Genomic DNA, 20868 nt, shown 5'->3' with positions numbered 1-20868 from the left:
CAAAGCTGCAGTCATCAAAGCTCGGGCCGCGCCAGCAAAAGAGGAGTGAACGTTGGGTCAACCAGCCGTCATGATCCCCAACTCCGCCCTCGGAACCAGTCTATACCTTAGCACGGGCTGCCATTGCTGCCGGCATTATTTCTTCTCGGACGTAGCCCCTCGCGGCGCGGCGTACTGTCTTCCCGACAAACGCCGGGCGCCGTGCTCCCAAAGAGACTTACGCGCGGCATCGACACGGGCGTCCTGGGCATGTTGCCCTGACGCTTCGACGGCGTGCGCAGAACCCAGTCCTCATTCTCGTCACCGTCGTCGTCGTCGTCGGCATCGTCCTGCGGCCCCCTGCGCATGAAAACGCCCACAGCGCCGGCTCTCTCCTGCACCTCCGGCTTCAGCTCCGGCTGCAGTGCCGGCTCCGGCGACGGGGGTCTCGGGGGCGGCGGCGCGTCGGAGTCCGTAAAAGCGCGCCGGCACCGCTTGAGGATGCGCAGCAGCATGTCGCGCTCGGCAGGCCCCGTCAGCGTCTGGTACGCGACCTGCGCCGCGCAGCGGTGGATGCGGCTCTCGAGCTTGTCGTGCGCGAGCTGGGCCCGCAAGGTGCGCATCTCGTCGTCCCTCGCTCGCCGTTCGGCGGCAGCGGCGGCGCGTGCGTCGACGAGCTGCTTCTCGAGCGCGACCTTGTTCTCCAGGGCGCGCATCTGGTCCCCTTGGATGACGCTGGTGTAGTGGCGGCGCTGGTCAAGCTTGTGGTTGAGGGAGGCGATGCGGTCCCGGAGAGCCGCCGACTCCAGGGCCATGGTCGCGTTGGCGAGCTCCAGCGCGCGCACCTGCTCCCACAGAGGTAGGGTGGTGGAGGAGGAGGAGGAGGAGGGTGGGGGATCGCTGGAGGAGCAGGTGCGCATTCTTGCCTTTGTGACGCGGTGGACCGAAGCTCTCGGAGCTGGAGTGGTGACGGTTTTGCGAGTGTGAGCGGCGGTGTGCTGCCGCGGTGCCATTTTGTTGTGTGCGTTGAATTTGGTGCTCGTGGACGGAGACTTTGGCCAACTTGGCACAATACAGACAAGAATGCGTCAAAGAGAGGCAGAAGAACAAACAAAGGAGATTTCAGAAGAGAAGGAATTCTTTCTAGCAGGAGAATTGTGCCACGGATATGAAAACGGGATGCACATCACAGGCGAATTTTGCGCCTCGGAAGCTTCTCAGATGCCATCTCACGCGGGCTTCACTTCCGTCTTCTCCGCGCCATGCACTTGAGAGCACCATTTTCAGCTTCCGTCCGTCTTTATCTGTATCTGTGAATAACCGTGTCCATTAGAACGAAAAAAAAAAAAAAGTGTTGATGAGCAAGACGGTTGTCACGCCGAGCTTCATGACGTCGGAAAGTGTATTGTGGTGCATTGACGTTCCTGTTGTCAAGCATCAGGCAGCTAGCTGCGCCCTCAAGTTCGAAGACCAATGACTCGGATCTTGTCCCCTTGAACAGGCTCTGCCCGCTACCGCCCTTTGGCGAGAACAAGACTGAAGTGTAAATACGGATACTGAGTAGACAATGGCAGCCAGCAACTCGGGAGCCGCGCCACGTAGGTAGTCAGTCGAGTTCTGGAACTACGGCCGGGTTACAATCGAGTCGAACTGCCGCAGGGTTACAGTGGAGTCAACCTTGTCTATAGCGGCATTTCAAGGTACCAGTACGACTCATACAGCTGTTTAAGCGCCCCTCCCTTGTAAAACGGCTGTTTTAAGTCTCTGTCTACCTCTCAACTTTAACTTGGTGGTCCAATTCCCCTCCCTTCTGCCTGTGGTCTCCCGGGCAAGCCGGGTCACGTTATGCCGGGGGGGGGGGGGATTCATGTAATATGTAGAAACAATTTCCTAGATATTGTCTCAGAATACCCTTGCGTAGGGAGCGCGCGCGACGGGGGGGTTAGTTCCTAATTTTTTAAGCTTTTCTCCAAGACCCGGCACTCTATAATTTAGAAACAATTGGACAGACAGGCAAAGGCATATACAGTCGCATGAAATTCAATGCACAAGATGAATATGGAATAATAATCGACTGGCTCGGTATCCTTGATACGAGGACCCCAAGTCCCACACAATAGCCCGCGCCAAGAAGAAGGACAAGTGGACGCTTCGCATTCCAGATCCGGACAGGTATGTTTGCCAACGGGAGAGAGTTGGGATAAATATCCCAGTTTCCCCTCCCCCTTATCTTGCTGGACTTTTTATTGTTTTGATTTTTGCAAACAAGTCTGCATCTATATTTCGTTCTGTTCTAGCGTTATTGCTTTACTTGCCGAGTTCATCTTTGGTTACTTTCTTCTTCTGCTTCCTTTTTTATGGTGTATAGTTTCACACTCTGCGCATCCGTCACCTTGATAGCCAAGGAGTTGTCCAAATCAGCCTATACGAACTCCGAACCAAAAAGAGTCGACAAGCTCTCTCTCTCTCTCTCTGCGCTAGACTCCTTACTGAGCATTATACCCTTTTCCAAACGCAAAAACCCGCAGATCCAGCCGAGCGAGACCGCATTGGGGTAAAAGAGGCGAATACCGGTTCCATATTTGTAAAGTAGAGAAAGGAACAGGAAAAATAAGAAAAAAAGAAAAAAAAAAGGCAACTCCAAAGAGCCTCGGTTGCTCTCGAAAAAGAAAAAAAATGGGCAATCCCGATCTTGAGCTACAGCAACAGAATCCCGGACGGGACCCGCTCCGTCGACTACGAAGACGACACCGCCGCCAGCTCCGCCGCCACCGCGATGCCGCGGCCCTCTACGTGGCCGCCATCGCGGCCACCATGCTATTGGCCCTTGGTGTCTGGGGTGTTTTGGTGAATGAGACGACGACGGCGACGGCGACGACGACGGCGACGACAACGGCACAGTGCCTGCCACGGCCGCTGCGGCTGCTGGTGCTAGGGCCGCTACTGGGGTCGCAACCATGTCCGGAGCGAGACGCGGCCCATGGAGATGGTCGTGGAGGCCGTGTCGTGGAGGAGGAGGAGGAGGAGGACGCGCTTACACACATTGCCGTCGAGACTGACGAATTGCTTCAGCGCCGGAATGTGCTGGCCAAAGTGCTCCATAAAGAAGCCGTCGATGCCTTTATTGTCGAGCCAGGCGCCACGTTTGAGTATGTGTCTACATTTTCCTACCATACACTCGACATGATGGCTTCATACATACACACACGCGCGCAAAAAAAAAAAAGAATTTAGCAAAAAGACGAATCAAATAATACTTGCCCGGCTAACACACACTCTTAGATTCTACGCAAACATCTCACAAGCAACTTGGGAGGCCTTGGCTCCCTCGCCGCGGCTCCGGCCCCTCCTAGTCATCCAGCCCTCCTCGCGCCACGCCGCCGACAGGAGCGACGACGACAACGGTGACGACATGATTGTTGCCAGGGCGGCGCTGCTCACGCCGCGGACCCTCGTCGGGCAGGTGAGGGCGCTACTTGATTCTCCGGAGGAGGAGGAAGAGGAAGAGGAAGAGGAAGAAGAGAAGGGAATGCAACAACGACGCCGATTAAGACGAGGACCATCACCGCCACCACCAGCGCCCGCTCTCGAAATTGTGGTGTGGGAGCCGCACTGGAACCCGTACGAGACGCTACGCAAGTCGCGGCTGTTTGCGCCGGCAGACCCCGCCCGCGCCGAAGCGTACGAGAGGGGCGACGCGGATCGGCGACCCGTGGTCATGGTCGACCCGGAGACGCGCGCGCTCGTCGTCGACGGCCTCGGGGACGCGGGGTTCCGGTATAGCCGGCTCGCGTCGGCGGTCGCCCGGCTGGTGACGCCGCCGCCGCCGTCGCTGTCGTCGAGGTGAAGCATGAAACTCGAAACTCGAGTTGGTTGGCGAGAGAGGGAGGAGGGGGCAATTCGTAATCGTAGCAGCAGCGGGTATAATATGAAGGTGTATCCAGATTAGAGATACGCAGAGTCTGAGAAGAAGAAGAAGAAGAAGAAGAAAAAAGACCAGGCACAGAATGACAAAAAACACACACATAAGAAAACATGGTGACCAAGGTAATATTTTTGGGTATCATGTATTAATATAATAATTTACAGGGACGTTTGGATAACCCAGATGCAGCCGTCATGAGCCGTCTAACCGTAAAGATAAAATGGAACAAGAAACCAGAAAGATGTAACACATGTAACCGTGCCGTGACGAGCCCCGAGGGGGCACACAAAAGAAACCGTTTTTGGGTGCAATGATTCAGAGCAGAAGAATGAAAAAAAAAAGAACAAAAAACCACAAGTTCCACAACTCCCAACCATGAAATAGAGAAGAAGAAGAAGAAGAAGAGAAAAAGAAACGCCTTGGTCATGTGTTTTGGGGCGTTGAAAATGCCGCCAGAGGAAAACCGGATGCTATGGCGGCGCCGTGAAATTGGTCCAACCACGTCATGCTTTCGCGTTCTTCTATTGGTTTATGTGATAGGCTGCAGTCCATGTAGACGGAGCCGTTTTGGTAGGCCCAGTCGGAGACGGCAATGGCGGACTCGGACAGGGAGCCGCCGGGAAAGGGGGACGCGCTGAGGGCGGCACAGGTCCAGCACATTTGCTGGAAAATCTCAATGAGAGTGTGCGTCCAGGCCGAGGCGCTCACGCGGATGGCGTTTTCCTCGACTTCGAGGTGGACGAGGCGCAGACCAGGGCAAAAGACGGAGTCCTCGTCGGTGCTGTCCCACACGGACATGCCGGGGCAGGGATCGCCCGACTGGTGGGAGGCGGAGGCGTTGGTGACTGCCTCTTCGAGACATTTTAGCAGCAGACGGCCGCACTTGGGCCACTGGTTGTCAATGTACTCGGCGACGGTGGTGTAGACGCAGCTGCCGGCGGTGCCGGTAATGGCAGGCAAGGAGCCGAGATTGACGAGCTGAGGATCGCCAATGCCGTCGAGGGGGCCGAAGAGCTGGCAATCGAATTTGAACTGAATTAATTGGTAGCCGTCGGTGGGTGGCGGAAAGGGTCGTTTGCGGATGACGTCCCATATGGCCGACTCGGCCATGTGGACCTGGACATAGTTGGGGGAGAGGAGGACGCGGTCAATCTCGGAGATGAGGCGTTTGGAGGCCTGGCCATCAATGATGAGAGAGTGCAGGGTGCGAGCAATCTGCTCCGGGCAGCCGCCGGGGGAGACGTCTGGGAACTCGCGATGCCAGAAGCCGCAGACGAGCTGTAGGGCGAGGGGCAGGTCAATGCCGCCGGCATTGGCAGACCAGGTGACGTTGCGCTGGGAGAGGCTGGGGCCGATGCGGTCGAGGACGCAACGCGAGGTTTCGGGACCGTTGAGGATGAGGATGATCTGGCGGATGGGACCCTCAAAGAGGAGGATGACCTGGCTGGTAGGACGGGAGGCGGCGTCGTCGTCGCTGTGGTAGAAGCGGTAGAGCTCGTCCCAGATGTGACGGCAAAAGTCGGAGATGAGGCGATCGATGACACGGTCGAGGTTGATTTTGACTTTTTGATCTTCGAGGTAATAGTGGGTGAGGAGGCCGTTGTCGAGGCCGTCGGCGAGGGAGTTGGCAAAGGCGGCGACGAGGGCGCCGGCAATGAGAGGCGGGACCTGGACCTCGGTGTCGCGGACGTGCTGGGAGAAGCTGGTCGGGAGGGTGGGCAGCGGCGGCTTGAGCAGATCCGGCGAGGTGGTTACTGCGGTGCCGGGCCTTCTGATAATGTCAGGGAAGCCATGTGGCGGCGGCATATCTTCGCATGGCTAGAGGAGACGAGGTCGAAGGGGATTTTGGGCGGGCGCGCGGCGAGGCTTTTGGTGCGGGTGGTTGCGCAGGTAGCGAGTCGGTCGCATGCAGCGATTTCGCGGCTAAGAGGAGCGTGGGAGGTTGTGGTGGTGGTTTGCGGAGGGAAGTGGTTCGAGGTGTGTGTGTGTGTGTGTGTTGCCGTCAACAACCAGCAAGATTGGAAGAAGAAGAAGAAGCTGATTGGGAAAAGAGAAGAACAAAGGTAGGTGAGGCGCGGCGGGAAAAAAGAAGAAAGCCAAGGGATGCAACTTGTAGAAAGTAAGTGAGAGAAGGGTGGGTTTTTTTGGTGTTGCAGAAAGGCAAAGAGAGACAGCGAGAGACGTAGAGAGAGGAAGAGAGAGGAGGGAGAGAGAGAGAGAGAAGACGGAGACTCCAGGCAAGATCTGGAAGTAGAGAGACGAGAGACTAGTTTGACCGAGCAGCCCACGGTAGCCAATGGAGAAAGTGGTAAGAAAGATGGCAAAGACCAAGAGGGACGACGAACAATAGGCGAAAGCGAGAGTGTGAGTGAGTGAGTGTGAGAGTGAGTGCAGGGGGGGCCCGGAGAGAAGTGCAGAAGGTGGTAGGCCAGGGGGGTGAGAGAGAGCCTACCTACTTACCTACTAAACGTACTAAGGTACTACTCCGTACTGGTAACGAAGAGAGTGTAAGTACTTACAGGCTAGGTACTTACAGGCTAAGTACGAGAAGAGCGTGGGTACGAGGGGAAGAGAGGAGAGGGGGGGTCGCTTTTGGTTGTCTGCTTTCCGACAACGACGACGACGACGACAGAGACGACGATTTTGTTTTTCTTGATTTTACTTCTTCTCATTTTTCTTCGTTTTTTTTTCTCAGCTTCGTAATTTCTTACGAGTTGCCATCAAGAGACCGTTATGAGGATTTATTCTTCTTCACTTGGGAATCAACAGAGACAATTGAGACTATCAAGCCGTAACTAACTCTTTGGCTTTTTACTCTGTACTGACGCGGGTACTGACATGCATGCGAATGTGCTCTCTCTCTCTCTCTTTCTTTTCCCCCCACCCAAGAGAGGGGGTACGTATACGCGAAGAAGGGTGACGTTGCGCTGTCGGCCTGCATTGCGCGTCCTCCCCCCCTCTGGAGGCGGCTTACCAAGGACCAAGGACCAAGGACCACGAGGCGGACGGGCGGGCGGACGGGCCAAAAGCGCTGGTGCCGTCTTTCTCTTCTTCTTCTTTTTTTTTTTTTTGCCAGAGCGAGAGAGAGAGCCGTTGGTTCGTTTTATTTTTTTTTCCTCTTCTTTTATTTGTAATTTCTTGTTCAGGTTCTTCCTCTTAGGCAGTCCAGCCAGTGCCATGGCCAATGCCCAGTCCCCAGTCTTCACCGCGTGTTACTTACGACGCCGCCGCCCAGCTGGTCTCGGACCCCATCATTCCGCGCCCGCTGCCTCTCGACTCTGGAGATTTTTTTTTTTTTGGCGTCTCTCTTTCCAAGATCATCGGCACCCATGTCATTGTCCTCTTTGTTGTCGCTTTCTTACCTTTCTTGCCTTTGTCACTTTTTTTCATTCTTTCGTTTTTTTTTCCTTTTTTTTCCTTCCCTTTTTGACCCCCCCCCCCCCCCCCCTCATTTGCATAAACATTGGTCCATTGGCCCATCCCTTTTCCCCTTCCTCATCAACCCCACACCAGATACGCCAACAACCGAGAGACGATGCAATCCATCGACAATGCATCTCCCAGACCTTTTTTTTTTTTCACACAAGTATCAATCCCTTTCCACTAAAATCAATCCACAACGCCATATCAAAAGCCACCAAAAAAATATGTAATGCTCACTCGTCAGTCACTGGCAGAAAAGCATGTTCAAGACGCCGCCTCTCGTCCATTTGCCCCGACACTCCGCCACTGATTATAAACCTGAGCTCTTTGGTGGTCCAACTAAACATTTGGTCACATCTTGCCCTGCACATCCCATCTCATTCCCCAGTAATGAACCCTTTTTTTTTTGACTCTCCTCCCCCATTCTCAGCACTCCATATAACCTACATACCGACTTTCGCCACTTTGCGACAGACGGCGTCGTTCGAGGCTTGCGCCGCTCCATTGTGTGGATGGGACGGCCGCGCGTTTCGCTTTGCTGATCGGCTTAGCTTCTGCTTATTCCGTACACGGCGGGAGTCATGCGCATGGCCAAGGGCTCAGGACCCAGGGGCGCTCCCGCACCCGTCAAGGCGTCCGCCTGCTGGTGACGAGAGAAGAGGGGGAAAAAAGAAAAAAGAAGAATTAAAAATCAAAAGTAGACAACCTCATCGTGTCAGACTCTTTCCACGATTTTATGGACCAATGTTGGTTTCCCCCGGGGAAAATAAAATATACCGCAGTCTGTTAAGCACCGCCCACAACTCTTCTCCGTTTGCTACACCCTTTGGACAAGGGCCGCGTAGGGAAGCCCCTCAAAAATACAGGTTACCAAACCCCCATGTTTTCACGGAACCCAAGTGAGAGCACGTGTTCCAGCTTAATCTACTTAGTACATGTGAAGACAGAAAAAAAATGGAGGGGGGAGGGGGGAATGCGATTCGTAAATTCGCTTCAACGATACACCGTAGTTCGCGTAAATAAGCATCTGTGTTGCCGCCAAGCAATGGAACCTTAGTACGGATATCTGCCGGCCTCTCAGGTACCTTGCAAATGCCTTCTGCAACCACTCTAAAACCAAGCACGGCCCCGAATCACGCCAGCAGCGCCTGATGGCGCATCTCGACCGTCACCAATTTCCCACCCCATCCCGCCACATCGAACCCGTAAGCAAGTTAGACAATCCGTCAGTAATTCGGTACCCGGCTACCGTTTCATCCTCGACAACCCCCTCCTCCTCCTCCAGGGGTTCAGTTGTCTACTGGTACGGCTAGCGCGCTTGGCACCAACGGGCTCCGCGACGCAAGCTGGTCCGCCAGATGAGCCAGCGAGTTGGGGCTCAAAATTTCAAATACCGACACGTCGCACTTGAGCTGCCGGAAGATTTGGTTGCGGACCTCGACCGCCTTGAACGAGTCAACTAGAATAAGCGCACACGCACACACACAGACACGCCCGTTAGCATCATCATCACCCTTGCTTTGGATACAACCATGGCAGCCACATCATCTTACCTCCAAGCTCGTATAGCGGTCGCTCCACATCAATTTCGCCCGGCTGCACGCCCATCCCGGGGGCGAGCAGCTTCCTCAGTACGTCTTGGATGGCGGCCTGGCAGTCCTCCCGCGCCGTCGCCGCCGCGAGAACCACGGCCACGCTGATCTCGTGCCCGCCGTCGCCGCCCGACTCCGAGTCGGCGCGAGCGCGCCGCACCCTGTGCACGAATTTGGCGTCGCCGGCCCAAAAGTCCACGCCCGTCGGCTCCAGCGAGTCCGTCATGCAAAACACAAACTGCGCCGACGTCGACGTCGACGTCGACGCGTCGCCGCCCTTGTTGCTGCCGACCGTGCCCCGCATCGCCGCTGCCACGGCCGTGTCCAGCTCCGCCAGCGTCGTGCTAACGCTGGCCATGTGCTTGAACCGCTCCAGGTAGTCCTCCATACTTGTCCCGTCAATCGTGTGGTCAGAGTCGGCCACCAGCCCGGCGTTGATCGACGTGCCCGCCATCCCGAGAGAGCGCCGGTACCGCGCCAGCGCGTCCATGTACGAGTTGCCCGCCGCGTAGTTGGCCTGCGCCACGTTGCCAATCACCGACACGACCGAGGAGAGCATGACGAAGAATGCCAAGTCGCTCGGGAGAGCGCAATGCAAGTTCCAGCTACCTTGGACCTTGGGCTTGAAGGCGACTAGCCACTGTTCGTGGCTCATCTTGTCGAATAAGCTGTCCTGTTTTGCAATTCGTTAGCATCTCCTCCACACCTGCTAGACCTAAATCGCCGCCAATTACTCACCTGAAGCACCATGGCGCACTGAAGAAGACCTTTGATGGGCCGTCCTGTCTTTTCCACTTTCGTAACCATGCTCCGCACGCTTTCATCTGAGGTGACGTCGCAGGCAAGCACCAGCGTCTCGCATCCCAGTGCATGGAGCTTGCTCAACTTGTCGTTGTGACGGTTCCCGCCAGAGCGGGAGAGAAACACCAGATGCGTCGCTCCGCTCCTTGCCATCAGCTCCGCGACTCTGAGGCCCAGCGAGCCCAGACCACCGGCCAGAACATACGTAGCGTTTCTGTCGAGTGCGGGCATCTGCGGCGCAGGCGGCATCACATGGACGCTCGGTACAGCACCCCCCATGCCGTGAACGAAGCTGATGGAGACGAGATTATCAGAATTGCCAGACTCTGCCACCTCAATCGCCTTGTCCAGTTCTGCGACGGAAAATATGACCCCAGAATCGACCTCGGAAAGATCCGAGATCTCTTGGCTTCTGCGACCAAGGAGCTTCGCCACCGTACGAGGTTGCTCTACTAGGATGCGCGCGGGGTCGATTGTCGCCCAAGTCACATTGCCCCCTAATGCGGGAATCGAAGAAGCTGCATGGTCCGGTTGCAAAACAATGGCCACTCGGGTAAGGTCCGCAAGGCAAACAGCAGCATCCTCGTCGAGCGTTAGGCTCTGCCCTGTCTGCACAACAACATCGACACCCGTGCCGCAAGTCTTCTCTAGCATGTGCGAAAATAACAGAGAAGAGCTTGCTTCCGTGGAGTGTACCGTGACCGAGTCGTGTCCCAGGCCAGTCCGTGCAAGCAATCGGGATTTCTGCTCGGTGGTGGAAACGATGGCCTGGACGTGCGCACCAAATTCTTTGGTCGCTCTGACGATAATGGCGTGACCCAAAAGGCTGTCGGCGTCCGGGACAAGAATGGTCTCTCCTGCACCCAAATGGGTAACGTGCTCGAGAATATAATTCACCATGAGCTCGATCCACAACTTTGCTGCCGAGTGCGAAGCCTTGGCCGACATCTTGGAAACCAGAGAGTGGTGTTGACGAACCGTAGTCTTGCAGTTGGACAGTCCCAGTACCACCACTTCGTCTCCGGGTTGAAGGCTTGACACGTTCGCGCCGCATCCGCTCACAGTACCGGTGACAAGGCTTCCCAATAATTTTCTTGCAACTTCAGAACTGCTCGCGAATGGGTAGATTGAGATTTCTGACACGACAACCTCCACATCATCCACCGCCAGAGCGTCATGGATCACTTCTTCTGCTTCCCAGCAAGACTTGATTCCCTTGGCCCGAGTCTTGAGCAGTTGGAGGGGGCCACATCTGCCAAGCTCTTGTAGTAGCGGCGGTGCGTTACCGGTGGATCGCGCTACCTCCAGATCCATTCCGCTATCCTCGACAACGCGGGGGATCAAAACGTTGCCATCCATCTCGGCAAGCTCTAGTTCGGGCAGCTCTCCCTCCGCCACAGGGCTCGTAAGTTGGCGGAGAATGTCGACAACTAGTTTGGCGTCCCCTTCGGCTGCATGGTTGGGATCAAAGGACAAGTCGAGATGCGACAGGGTGACGTGCGGGAATTCGTTGCGCAGCACTCGAAGAAGGCCGGCAACGCCGCTGGCATCGAGACCACGCTTGGATGGCTGCAGCATCTGTGCGCCGTTTGTCACCCAGCAGATGCGACTGGCAGTAGACACCATGGCCTGGAAGAATTGGAACTCTTCGCGCGTCCAGCCATTGACAAAACTGCCGTCCAGGAAGCAGAGGACTGTCGCGTGTTGCAGCGACGCAGCGTCTTTGAGCTCAACTAGACGAGTTGCGACAGAGCATCTATCGAGTTGATCCGAAATCAAGCCAACACCTGGTGATACAGCAGTGGCGGACGGGACAAGGATCATAATCTCCGTTTCGATAGGAACTTTTTGCTTTCTCTCGGTGTAAACCTGGAATGACGCTCCGCCGCCAAACTCTAGCTTGACAAAGTCCTTGTCGGCACTTGCATGGCCGTTGGTGAGTCCGACTCCATTCGTCCCATTGACACTGTGCGCAACAGGTGCTTTCATGTAAGAGTCAACAACGACGATTCGTCCACTTGCCTTGATCTTTGCCTTGTACGATTGTAGTGTTTCACTTGGATCATCTCGAGTCGCGCCGACAATAACAATGTCATATGACGCGCTGGACTCTGCCCACTCACTCTCAGTCTCGTAGCTGATGGGAGTATCTGCCACGGCAGTCCTGGTCTTCCAGGGTTGGAGAGAATCACTTGAGTCTTCTGTCACGGCCAGGTGTGAGATTCCCCGGTAAGAAGATGCGCCGTTGAGGAACGGTAGCAGCTCATCCACAACCTGCTCCGTCAGTGTCTGGCCAATGACCGCGACCCTGAGCTCGGTCGACTTGTGACATTCAAGCTCCAGCCAATCCCGGAGGGTGGAAACGCTCGACAGTAGGCCCGTAGACGAGAGCTGGGCAAAGAAAACAGGGTCGACTTTCCAGTCGAGGGTGGTCGTCTTTCGAGCCACGGCGCCTTGTCCGGGTGCTGCGCTGTCGGCGGAATCAGAAGAGACTCGCGTCATTATGAGGCCCTGCACCGTGACCTTTGGCTTCTGCCACGCTCCGTCCGACACGACAAGGTCGGCGCACAGCTTGCCGTCGCGGCGGTGCACGCGCTCGGCGTAGCCGACAAACTCCCGGCCGGGACCCCGCGGCAGGTCAAACGAAATGTAGAGCCTCTCCAGCATCGACGGCACCGCCGCCTCGGTCAGGCTCTCGCCGCCGGCAACGGCCACGACGATGAGGTGGAAAATGGCGTCGAGCGTGGCCGGGTGGATGAGGTGGGGGAACTCGTACTCGAGGGGCATCACGCTCCTGGTGTCGGGTATCCTGACGGCGCCGTAGCACAGCTCGCGTCCGGGAACGGTCTGCAACTCGGTGACATTCTGGAACGTAGGCCCGTACTGCATGCCGACGCCATGCAGCCTGGTATACAGCTTCGCCACGTCAACGGGCACCGCGCTGCCTTGCTTGGCCGCGTGGAACTTGTCAATGTGTCGTTTCCACTCGAGCGTAGCCGTAGTCTCCTCGTCGGCCCCGAGCGCCCCGGCACCGGCACCGGCCTCGGCATAGAGTATGCGGAAGCGGCCGTGGCAGTTCTTGACCCATGGCGCGTCGCCGATCCTGGAGAAGATGGCAAAAGAGTGCTGCGCCGATGCGGATGCGCCGCTGCTCTGCGAGGGCAACTGGACGCGCAAGATTGTCTCCGTGGCGCCGTCCTGCGGGATGACGAGTCCCTTTTCGAAGCGCACATTTTTGAACTCGACGCCGTCCACCTCGGCGCGGTCGCCGCCGCCGGTGCCGCCGGTGCCGCCGGTCATCTCAGCCACCGCCTCGATGACCATGATGAGCATCCCGGCGCCGGGATACAGGATGGTGCCCGTGATCTTGTGGTCCTCCACCCACGGGTTCTCGCGGACGCGCAGGTGGTTCCGCCACCGCGGCTCGAGCGGGTTCTGGTTCTCGACGGGGGCGCCGAGGAGGTCGGTCCGCGGGCGGCCCTGGAGGCGCTGCTGCCTCGTCGCCGGCGCCTCGTGCCAGAACGTCTTCTCGTGATTCCAGCCGTACGAGGGCAGGTCGGTCACGGTCCGCGTCGCAGCGCCCTCGAAGGCCGTCGCCGCCGTCGCCGCCGCCGCGTCGTCGTCGATCGGATTCCGGTTGACCCGGTCCATCGCGACCTTGACACCGGCCGCCCAGAGAGCACCCGCTGCCGCGAGGGCCGTAGCGACGGCGTCCTCCTTGCGCACGAGGAGCGACGTGTACGGGAGCTGCTTGGGCAGCTTGCCGTCGATTCCCTCCATGATCTGCACCAGCGGCGCCTTGAGGGCCGAGTGCGGGCCGATCTCGATGAGGGCGTCCCACTTCACGACCGGCTTCCGGCCCGCGGTCCGCCTCTTGAGGGACGGGGAGAGGTTGCCCGCGAGGAGGTTGGTCACGGCCGGCGAGAAGCGCACCGTGCCGCACATGTTGCGGATCCAGTACGTGGGGTCCAGTTCAGCCGGGTCAATCACCTCGCCCGTCACTGACGAGAACATGGGGATGGACGAGGTAGCGTCGTCACCTTCTGTGCCTATCATTGTGATGCGGCCGACGCCGGCGTCCTGCATGGCCTTGAGGCAGCTCTCCGCGACGCTCGCCATGTGCGGGGAGTGGTAGGCCGTCATGACGCGGAGCTTGCGCGCAAACTTGCCGTCGGCCGAGATGGTGGCCTCGAGCCGGGTCACGACGTCGGCATCGCCAGACAAGGTGACGCTCTTGGGGCTGTTGACGCATGCCACCACGGCGCTCCCCGGAGGCACGGCCGCGAGGTACTCCTCGGCCTCGGACTCGGAGATGCCGGCCGCGAGCATTGCGCCGGCCCGAAAGCTGCTGGATACGACCCCGGAGTAGACGCCGCGCAGGTACGCGACCTTGACGGCGTCCTCGTGCGTGATGAGGCGCGCCGCGTAGGCCGCGGCGATCTCGCCGCTCGAGTGGCCGACCACGGCGCCGGGAAGCACTTGCCAGTCCCGCAGCAGGTCCACCAGGGCGAGCTGCACGGCCGTGCAGACGGGCTGGCTGAGCTCGGCCGTCTCTATCCTGCTCAGCTCTGTCCGCCGCAGCTCCTCCTCCAGACTGAACGAGCACCCCAGCGCCGCGAGGCACGCACCACTCCGCGCGATGCTCCGCGTGAAGGCGTCAAACTGCCCGTGCAGCTGCCGGCCCATGCCGGCCCACTGGGCGCCCTGCCCGGTGAAGACGAAGGCGACGCGGTTGTGCCTGGCCGAGCGCCGCGCCGCGCGCGGCATCGAGGAGCTCGGCATGGCGAGCTTGTGAGCCAGGTCGCCGACGGAATCCGCCACGACAAAGGAGCGGTGCTCCAGCTCCGAGCGCCGGAACGACAGCGTGTGGGCAACGCTGGGCAGGTACCCCGGGTCGTGCTCGTCCTTGCGCGTCTCCAGATAGGCTCCCAGTATCTTGGCCGTTCTGGCAACCCCGGCCTCGTCCCGCGAGCTGAGGGGAAACAGCAGTAGCTTCTTCTCCTTCTTCTTCTGCCGCGGCTCAGTTTCATGGCCGCCGCCGCCGGCCACTCCGTTGTGGGAGAGGGCCCGGACGTCGGAAAGGGAGACGTCCGACGCGTGGCGTCGAGGGAGACCGCGCTCTGCCAGGTACTGGGAGGCCCCGTCGAGAATAACGTGGGCGTTGGCGCCGCCGAAGCCAAACGAGTTGACGCTGATGCGTCGCGGCGCGTCGGCGGGCCACGGCAGGGGGCCCCGGGGCAGCGCAACGTTCCACTCGTCCAGCCGCAACTTGGGGTTCAGCGTCCGGACCTCGGCCGTAGGCAGGATGACGCCGCGCTCGAGGGACAGCACCGCTTTGAACACACCGGCGAGGCCGGCGCAGCCTTCCGTGTGTCCGACATTCGGCTTGATGCTGCCCACGTAGACGGGTCGATCTCTTAGCGCCGCCGCGCCGAATGTTGCCGCGATGGCGGACAGTTCGATTGGATCCTATATTCGCGAAAGACGGCAAGACAAAAAAAGAAAGATGAGCGACTTGTTCAAAACAGACCCAGGCGGGTGGAGGGTACAAGGGGAGACAACAAAGACTTACACCAACGGGGGTTCCCGTGCCGTGCAGCTCAATGTACGGGGTCGATTGCAATGGCAGCCCGGCCTGCTCGTATACCTCTCTGATCAGGTCGGCCTGCGCCTCGGCGCTCGGCATCGTCACGCTCGGCGTCTTGCCGTCCACATTGGAGCCGACGCCGCGGATGACGGCGCGGATCGTGTCCCCGTCGCGAAGGGCGTCGCTCAGGCGCTTGACCACCAGCGCGCCGACGCCCTCGCCTCGGCCGTACCCGTTGGCCCGGTCGTCAAACGTGTGCGAGATGCCGTCGGGGCTCAGCATGTGCATGGCCACCAGCTGCTGCATGAAGTTGGGGTGAAGCATGACGCTGACGCCAGCGACGAGGCCCTATCAAGAGAAGTTAAAATCAGGAACAACTTTCTGAAAGATGTGCTATTCAAGGGGTTTTTTTTTTGTGAGAGGGGCGATTGATTTTCTTGCTCTCTTCCTTACCATGTTGGTTTCGCCGAGCCGTAACGACTGACATGCCAGATGCAAGGCGTATAGACTGGAGGAGCAGGCCGTGTCGAGCGTCAAGCTGGGCCCGCGAAGATCAAAGAACCACGATACGCGGTTGGCGGTCATGGCCTCGCTGCTTCCCGCCGCGGCCATGTGTGGCTCGTCGTACATTTCACGAGTGGACAGGACCTCGTAGTCGCTCGTCATGCTGCCAACGTAGACACCGGTTTTCGAGCCTGCAATCTTTTCCAAAGGCATGCCCGCTTAAGAATAAAATGGGTTAGCAGTGGTGTCTCTCTCTCGTGCCCCCCAAAAAGAGACGACGCCTTTTTTTTGGGGGGGGGGGAGAAGGCTCAACTCACCATTCTCAAAGGTTTCGTAGGCCACTTCTAGTGAAAGTCTCTTGGCCGGGTCCATGCCGGCGGCTTCCTTTGCATTGACGGTAAAGAACGGTGCATCAAATGCGGCAATGTCTTGCTCCAGGAAGAAACCGTGCGTAGTATTCAACTTTTTTTTTTTGTCTTACAGTGAGCCAAACACGGTCATCGAGTGACTGTATGGGGAAGAAGAGTACGTACAGAACCTTTCCGGTCCGGGTCAGGGTGGTACCAAGCGTCCGCATCCCAACGGTCCTTGGGGGCTTTGGAATGTGCGGTGCGGGACTCCTTCATCATATTCCATAGGTTGTCCAGTGATGATGCTTCGCCCGCGAATCTGCAGGCCGCGCCTACAATCACAATGGGATCATCGTGACAACGGTTGTCGGCCTTGAAGTTGGGCGAAGATTGGTACCCCATCTCTTGAAACGGTATCTTGTCTAATAAGTGTCGTGTCGTGACTATCAAGGCACGAAAACGTAGACAGACTTTTTGTGTAATGCTTGGATAATTTTGGAGATAGCAGCCATGGTCTATCTATACCTTGTTCAATTCTTCGAAATCAGAAGGCAACCATCGCAAACAACTATTACATCCATTTTCATAACATATGATTCGATCTCAGCTTCGCTGTTTCGCGAGGGAATAAAAGATTGTGGCTTGTTGCAAGTGCCCAAAATGGACAAGGCTGTGAGTAGGTCGCAAGCTGTATCAGAGTGGACATGCCGTTTTCCACTTTCCAACATGGGAAATAAACTGCTGGGGAAAAAAACGTGGGTTTTGCATATGCTTATCACGTCTGGCTTAGTGCTTACGCCTTCTTCGGTGCCTTTGTGTATATCTGTTTCTGTGAAGAAAAAAAAAGAATTGGTCGCCGGGGAGGACTTGCGTGTCTATTTTGCAACACACACATGGCATTGGGACAATAGGAAACTCCCAAACTAAAATACAGTAATATCAAGTGTCCAAAATCGGAAACATGAATCGAGCATTTAACTACTGCTCATAATAGAGTCATGCGAGCAAAGATCCTCAACTTGTACAAGACCCCCTTGGTTACAGTCCGCAACAAAGAACAACTGTGTTGACGATACGTTGCCAAACAAAGATCCAAAAATGAAGAAGCTCTTGGCTCTGCACGGCGTGGGCTCGTCCTCCGATATCCTTCGCGTTCAACTCAATCCTGTCGTCAAGGCGTTGGAGTCTGAATATGAATTCATCTTCTTTGATGGCGCGTTCACTCGCGAACGGGGCCCCGGCATGGCCTCGCACTACCCTGGGCCCTTTTATTCATACACGACGGGGTATGCTCCGGGCGAGATTCGCGTTGCCCTCGATGATCTGGATGACATGGTTCAAGATTGCGGTCCCTTTGCTGGCGTGATTGGCTTCAGCCAAGGCGCATCCATGGCCGCGTCTTACATCCTTGACCACCAGCGCCGATGTCCAGGTGAGCCGGCGCCTTTTGGTTTCGCCGTGCTCCTCTCCTCCGTCGCGGGCTTCTCTCCGGACACGCAGCACTGCCTCCCCATCGTGCAGCACCTCCTCCGGGAAAAGCACGACACCTTGTCCGACTTCCCCGACCACGTCTCGGCAAAGTTGCCTCGCCTGGAGCAGGTCTTTGTCGACTACCTGGCCGCGACCTTCAACATTGCCCGCAAGATAGGCGCCACCGGCCCAGACTACGACGTTGCCTTCTTCAGGCACCGACACGCCGACAAGGTGCCGCGACTGCTGCACCCGGTTCTGACCGAGGCGCGGATCGGGATACCAACCGTCCACTACACCGGAGAGCGCGATCACTCCGCCATGGTGGAGCAGTCCCTCGTGGTCATGGGCATGTGCGAACGTAGTATGGCAAGGGGCTTTCAGCACTCGGGGGGCCACGCCGTACCTACGAAACCTGATGAGGTGAAGCGACTGGTCCGGGATATCGAGTGGGCAGCGGCTGAAAGCAACAGCCAGCAGGCGATGCACAAGGCATTAAACGTGAAACCGCGAAGTATGTTTTGAGGCGGGTTTTTATAGCTTTGTAGCTTTAAGACTGGGCATGATTACAATAAACCCGAAGATAGACTGATAGACTTTGCCGGCTGCTAGGATATTCAGGGGTCTTTGGCTATCTTGGATGAGTTTGTATCAATTTTTGCTCTATTACATCAGGGGGGCATTGACATCTTAGATTAGCTCTTGCTACTTGTGCTTTTAATCAGTTCTCTTGCCCTCTTTGTCTATCATTTTTTTCTGTCGTCTTTTTTCCACTAAAGTCTACTTGTTACTATGTGGTATAGGAAAAGAGTTTGCCGCAAGAAGGGCATTCATCCCTCAAACAGACGCAGCCATGGACCAAGCCAACACCGCCCCTGGAGAGAGCAGAGTGGACAGTGCTCCCAGAGAGAGAAAGCTACCACTTGTGCCGAGCATAAACTTTTGAACTGTGGCAAAATTCGATGGGGTCTCCGTCGAATCGGCGCAATTGCCATCACGGCATAGCATTGCGGATGCAAAAGGTATAAATCCCGCAAGAATCACCCAAAAGTCATTTTGTAGGAATTTATGGCAGCCAAGACCAATGATGGCGCGGAATGGTGCGCCTGCAGTTTGCGTGACCCCGGGCAGGAAAATGCCGGCCAGGGAGACTGATGGCGACAGCACTGCGCTGCTGATAGCATACCAATGTCCTATTACCGAGAAAAGCCCTGACATGTACAGAGAGGCCTGCACAAGCGGGCGCGTTGCGCTCTTGTCGAGCGGCTTTCGACGCAGCACCTGGATGAGAGCTGCAAAAGCTGGCTGCGCAAGGCCCAGGAGTATTGGGGTGAGCCGGTAGGATGCAATGAGAAACTGCCTTGTTTCCGTCGAGCAGGAAACGAAGGCCGGCCAGAGCAGCCAGGCCGGCAGCAAGCCCGCAAGAATAGAAGTGTACGCCAGCGCCTCCGCATCCACGGGCGACATGGCAGCAACGTTGGTGCTCGCCTTGGCGCCTGTGGTGGCCGGGTGCGTGTGCGCGAAGAGGTACAAGGGATAGATGAACGCGGCGCCGTAGCTTTGATTCACGATACCCCAGAACAGCGGTCCCCTACAATGCCGGTGACGAAGTTGGTACGCGAATCTTTGTGTGCACGGCTTTAAGTTGCCAGTCATGGGGGCGCGGTTTGAACTTACAGGATGGTGGCCCAGCGCGGAAATCCCCAGGCCCAACCTGCGGCGACCATGCAAAACGAAGTTGTTTGCATCGTGCAGAAGAGGCTCACCAGGAGCGACCGGAACGTCGGATTGTGGTCGCGCATAAGAGCATCGTAGAAGATGACGGGTGAGATGAGGAGCCTGTCAATGGCAGGCCATGCCGTGTAGACCAGCCGAAGAGGGCTGCCCTCGGGAAGCGTTCCGGCCGCTTTGACGGCGCCGATGGCTTGGGCTGTCCCATTTCGAACCAGCGATCCCCAGAGCGCATCGTAACCGACTGCCGTCAGGCCCAGAAAGTACGTATGCATCACCATGTTTTGGGCATGATTTGGGCGTGTAAGTCAGCACCCGAGCTTGTAAGTTGGGGGTCTGTTTAAATATGGTTAGCCCGGGAAATGGCCTGTTGCAGGGATGCAATGGTGACTTGCCATTTTGGTGATTTCCGAATTTGTCAAGCGTCCAAGTTAGTCCATTCACGGGAGACCTATGCCGAGTCACCAATCATACGAGAGATGAACAATTCAATAGCTATCAGAAGTCTCTCACAGGACCATCAACCCGCAGTATTTTCTTTTTCTTTTCCAGCCAAACTAAATACACCGTTGCTTCGGGGTTCAAGACAGACAGCCAACCGGACATCCCTATTGGTAAGCGCACCCATACCCTAACAGCACTTACTGGGTGCTCCATCCATGCACCTACCATCCGCGAAAATTGACACTGGATTGAGGGGTGTTGACACGTCCGAGGGCACCTCATTAGTGACCGCTTTCTACGTGGGATATGTCCGTATTACGGGAAAATGTAGTGCGGCGGATACTCAAAGACGCCCCTGTAGTGGAACAGACTGTGCCAGTAGCTCCGCATGCCGAAAACCAGCGCGCCGCCTGAAAGCAAAAGCAGCATGACCAGATTGAAAGAAACTGACTGTAGGCTGAGAGGCCCATTCAACTGCTCAGAACGATGATATGTGGTGTGGAGGCCCCGGCACAAAGCCGCGGCAGAGAGAAGGACCAGAACAACCAAGGCTCGCACAGTACTGTTCTGAAGGAATGGCGTCACTTCACTGCCAAGCTTCTGCGGCTCAGTCGCAGACACAATCACTTGTTGTCTACTTGCTCGCTCGGGCGCCGCGGTCTAGACCACGTATTAGAAAGCCCAATGGAAAAAAAATTCGTTGGTAGAGGGGATACAAACATAGCCAGCCACCGCTCCGACTTGGAATTCGGCCATGGCTTTCGCAGCTGACTTGGAATGGCCGACAAAGTCAAAGTCGCTGGTAGCATCACTGCCTGCGAGCTCCAACAGCACGTCGCGGCCGCCCGGGTGGTCATCAAGGTAGCTCGAGACATTGTACACTGGCATCGTCAGCCAGTCTCTCAAGAGGCGTAGAATTCTATTTACGCACCCTTTCCGTGAATGACAATCCAAGCTTTTTCCGGTGTGTTGGCCTCTGCAATTTGCGCGAGCGTGTAATTGCGAATCATGGCTGCTGGTGCCTTGCGCTGGAATTGTTGAAGTTGCTATTCCGGCCGCCAT

The 20868-nt window shown here is 57.0% G+C and overlaps 7 protein-coding genes across 7 annotated transcripts; 2 read left to right on the top strand and 5 right to left on the bottom strand.

The window, feature by feature from the left end:
- Positions 1-107: 107 nt before the first annotated feature.
- On the bottom strand, positions 108-992 carry V2A60_006489 (uncharacterized protein; the record flags this gene model as incomplete). The annotated part of the gene is made up of 1 exon (XM_083257783.1): positions 108-992. The coding sequence occupies one exon, from the start codon at positions 990-992 to the stop codon at positions 108-110; it is 885 nt and encodes a 294-aa protein (XP_083113909.1).
- A 1663-nt stretch (positions 993-2655) lies between these two features.
- V2A60_006488 (uncharacterized protein) lies at positions 2656-3826 on the top strand (the record flags this gene model as incomplete). The annotated part of the gene is made up of 2 exons (XM_083257782.1): positions 2656-3128; positions 3262-3826. 2 exons carry the CDS (start codon positions 2656-2658, stop codon positions 3824-3826), a joined length of 1038 nt encoding a protein of 345 aa, XP_083113908.1.
- A 501-nt stretch (positions 3827-4327) lies between these two features.
- On the bottom strand, positions 4328-5710 carry V2A60_006487 (uncharacterized protein; the record flags this gene model as incomplete). Its single annotated transcript, XM_083257781.1, has 1 exon — positions 4328-5710. The coding sequence occupies one exon, from the start codon at positions 5708-5710 to the stop codon at positions 4328-4330; it is 1383 nt and encodes a 460-aa protein (XP_083113907.1).
- Positions 5711-8616: 2906 nt separating this feature from the next.
- V2A60_006486 (type I polyketide synthase) lies at positions 8617-16563 on the bottom strand (the record flags this gene model as incomplete). Its single annotated transcript, XM_083257780.1, has 7 exons — positions 8617-8786; positions 8881-9592; positions 9658-15189; positions 15293-15655; positions 15761-16029; positions 16129-16273; positions 16345-16563. The coding sequence occupies 7 exons, from the start codon at positions 16561-16563 to the stop codon at positions 8617-8619; spliced, it is 7410 nt and encodes a 2469-aa protein (XP_083113906.1).
- A 696-nt stretch (positions 16564-17259) lies between these two features.
- V2A60_006485 (uncharacterized protein) lies at positions 17260-18156 on the top strand (the record flags this gene model as incomplete). Its single annotated transcript, XM_083257779.1, has 1 exon — positions 17260-18156. The coding sequence occupies one exon, from the start codon at positions 17260-17262 to the stop codon at positions 18154-18156; it is 897 nt and encodes a 298-aa protein (XP_083113905.1).
- Positions 18157-18468: 312 nt separating this feature from the next.
- On the bottom strand, positions 18469-19643 carry V2A60_006484 (uncharacterized protein; the record flags this gene model as incomplete). Its single annotated transcript, XM_083257778.1, has 2 exons — positions 18469-19222; positions 19309-19643. The coding sequence occupies 2 exons, from the start codon at positions 19641-19643 to the stop codon at positions 18469-18471; spliced, it is 1089 nt and encodes a 362-aa protein (XP_083113904.1).
- Positions 19644-20121: 478 nt separating this feature from the next.
- Positions 20122-20816, bottom strand: V2A60_006483 (cytochrome b5-like heme/steroid binding domain-containing protein; the record flags this gene model as incomplete). The annotated part of the gene is made up of 3 exons (XM_083257777.1): positions 20122-20466; positions 20527-20687; positions 20738-20816. 3 exons carry the CDS (start codon positions 20814-20816, stop codon positions 20122-20124), a joined length of 585 nt encoding a protein of 194 aa, XP_083113903.1.
- Positions 20817-20868: the final 52 nt, after the last annotated feature.

Source organism: Cordyceps javanica, chromosome 4 (genome assembly GCF_051103115.1).
Source record: "Cordyceps javanica chromosome 4, complete sequence".
NCBI lineage: Eukaryota > Fungi > Ascomycota > Sordariomycetes > Hypocreales > Cordycipitaceae > Cordyceps > Cordyceps javanica.
This window is presented reverse-complemented; position numbering and strand designations above follow the sequence as displayed.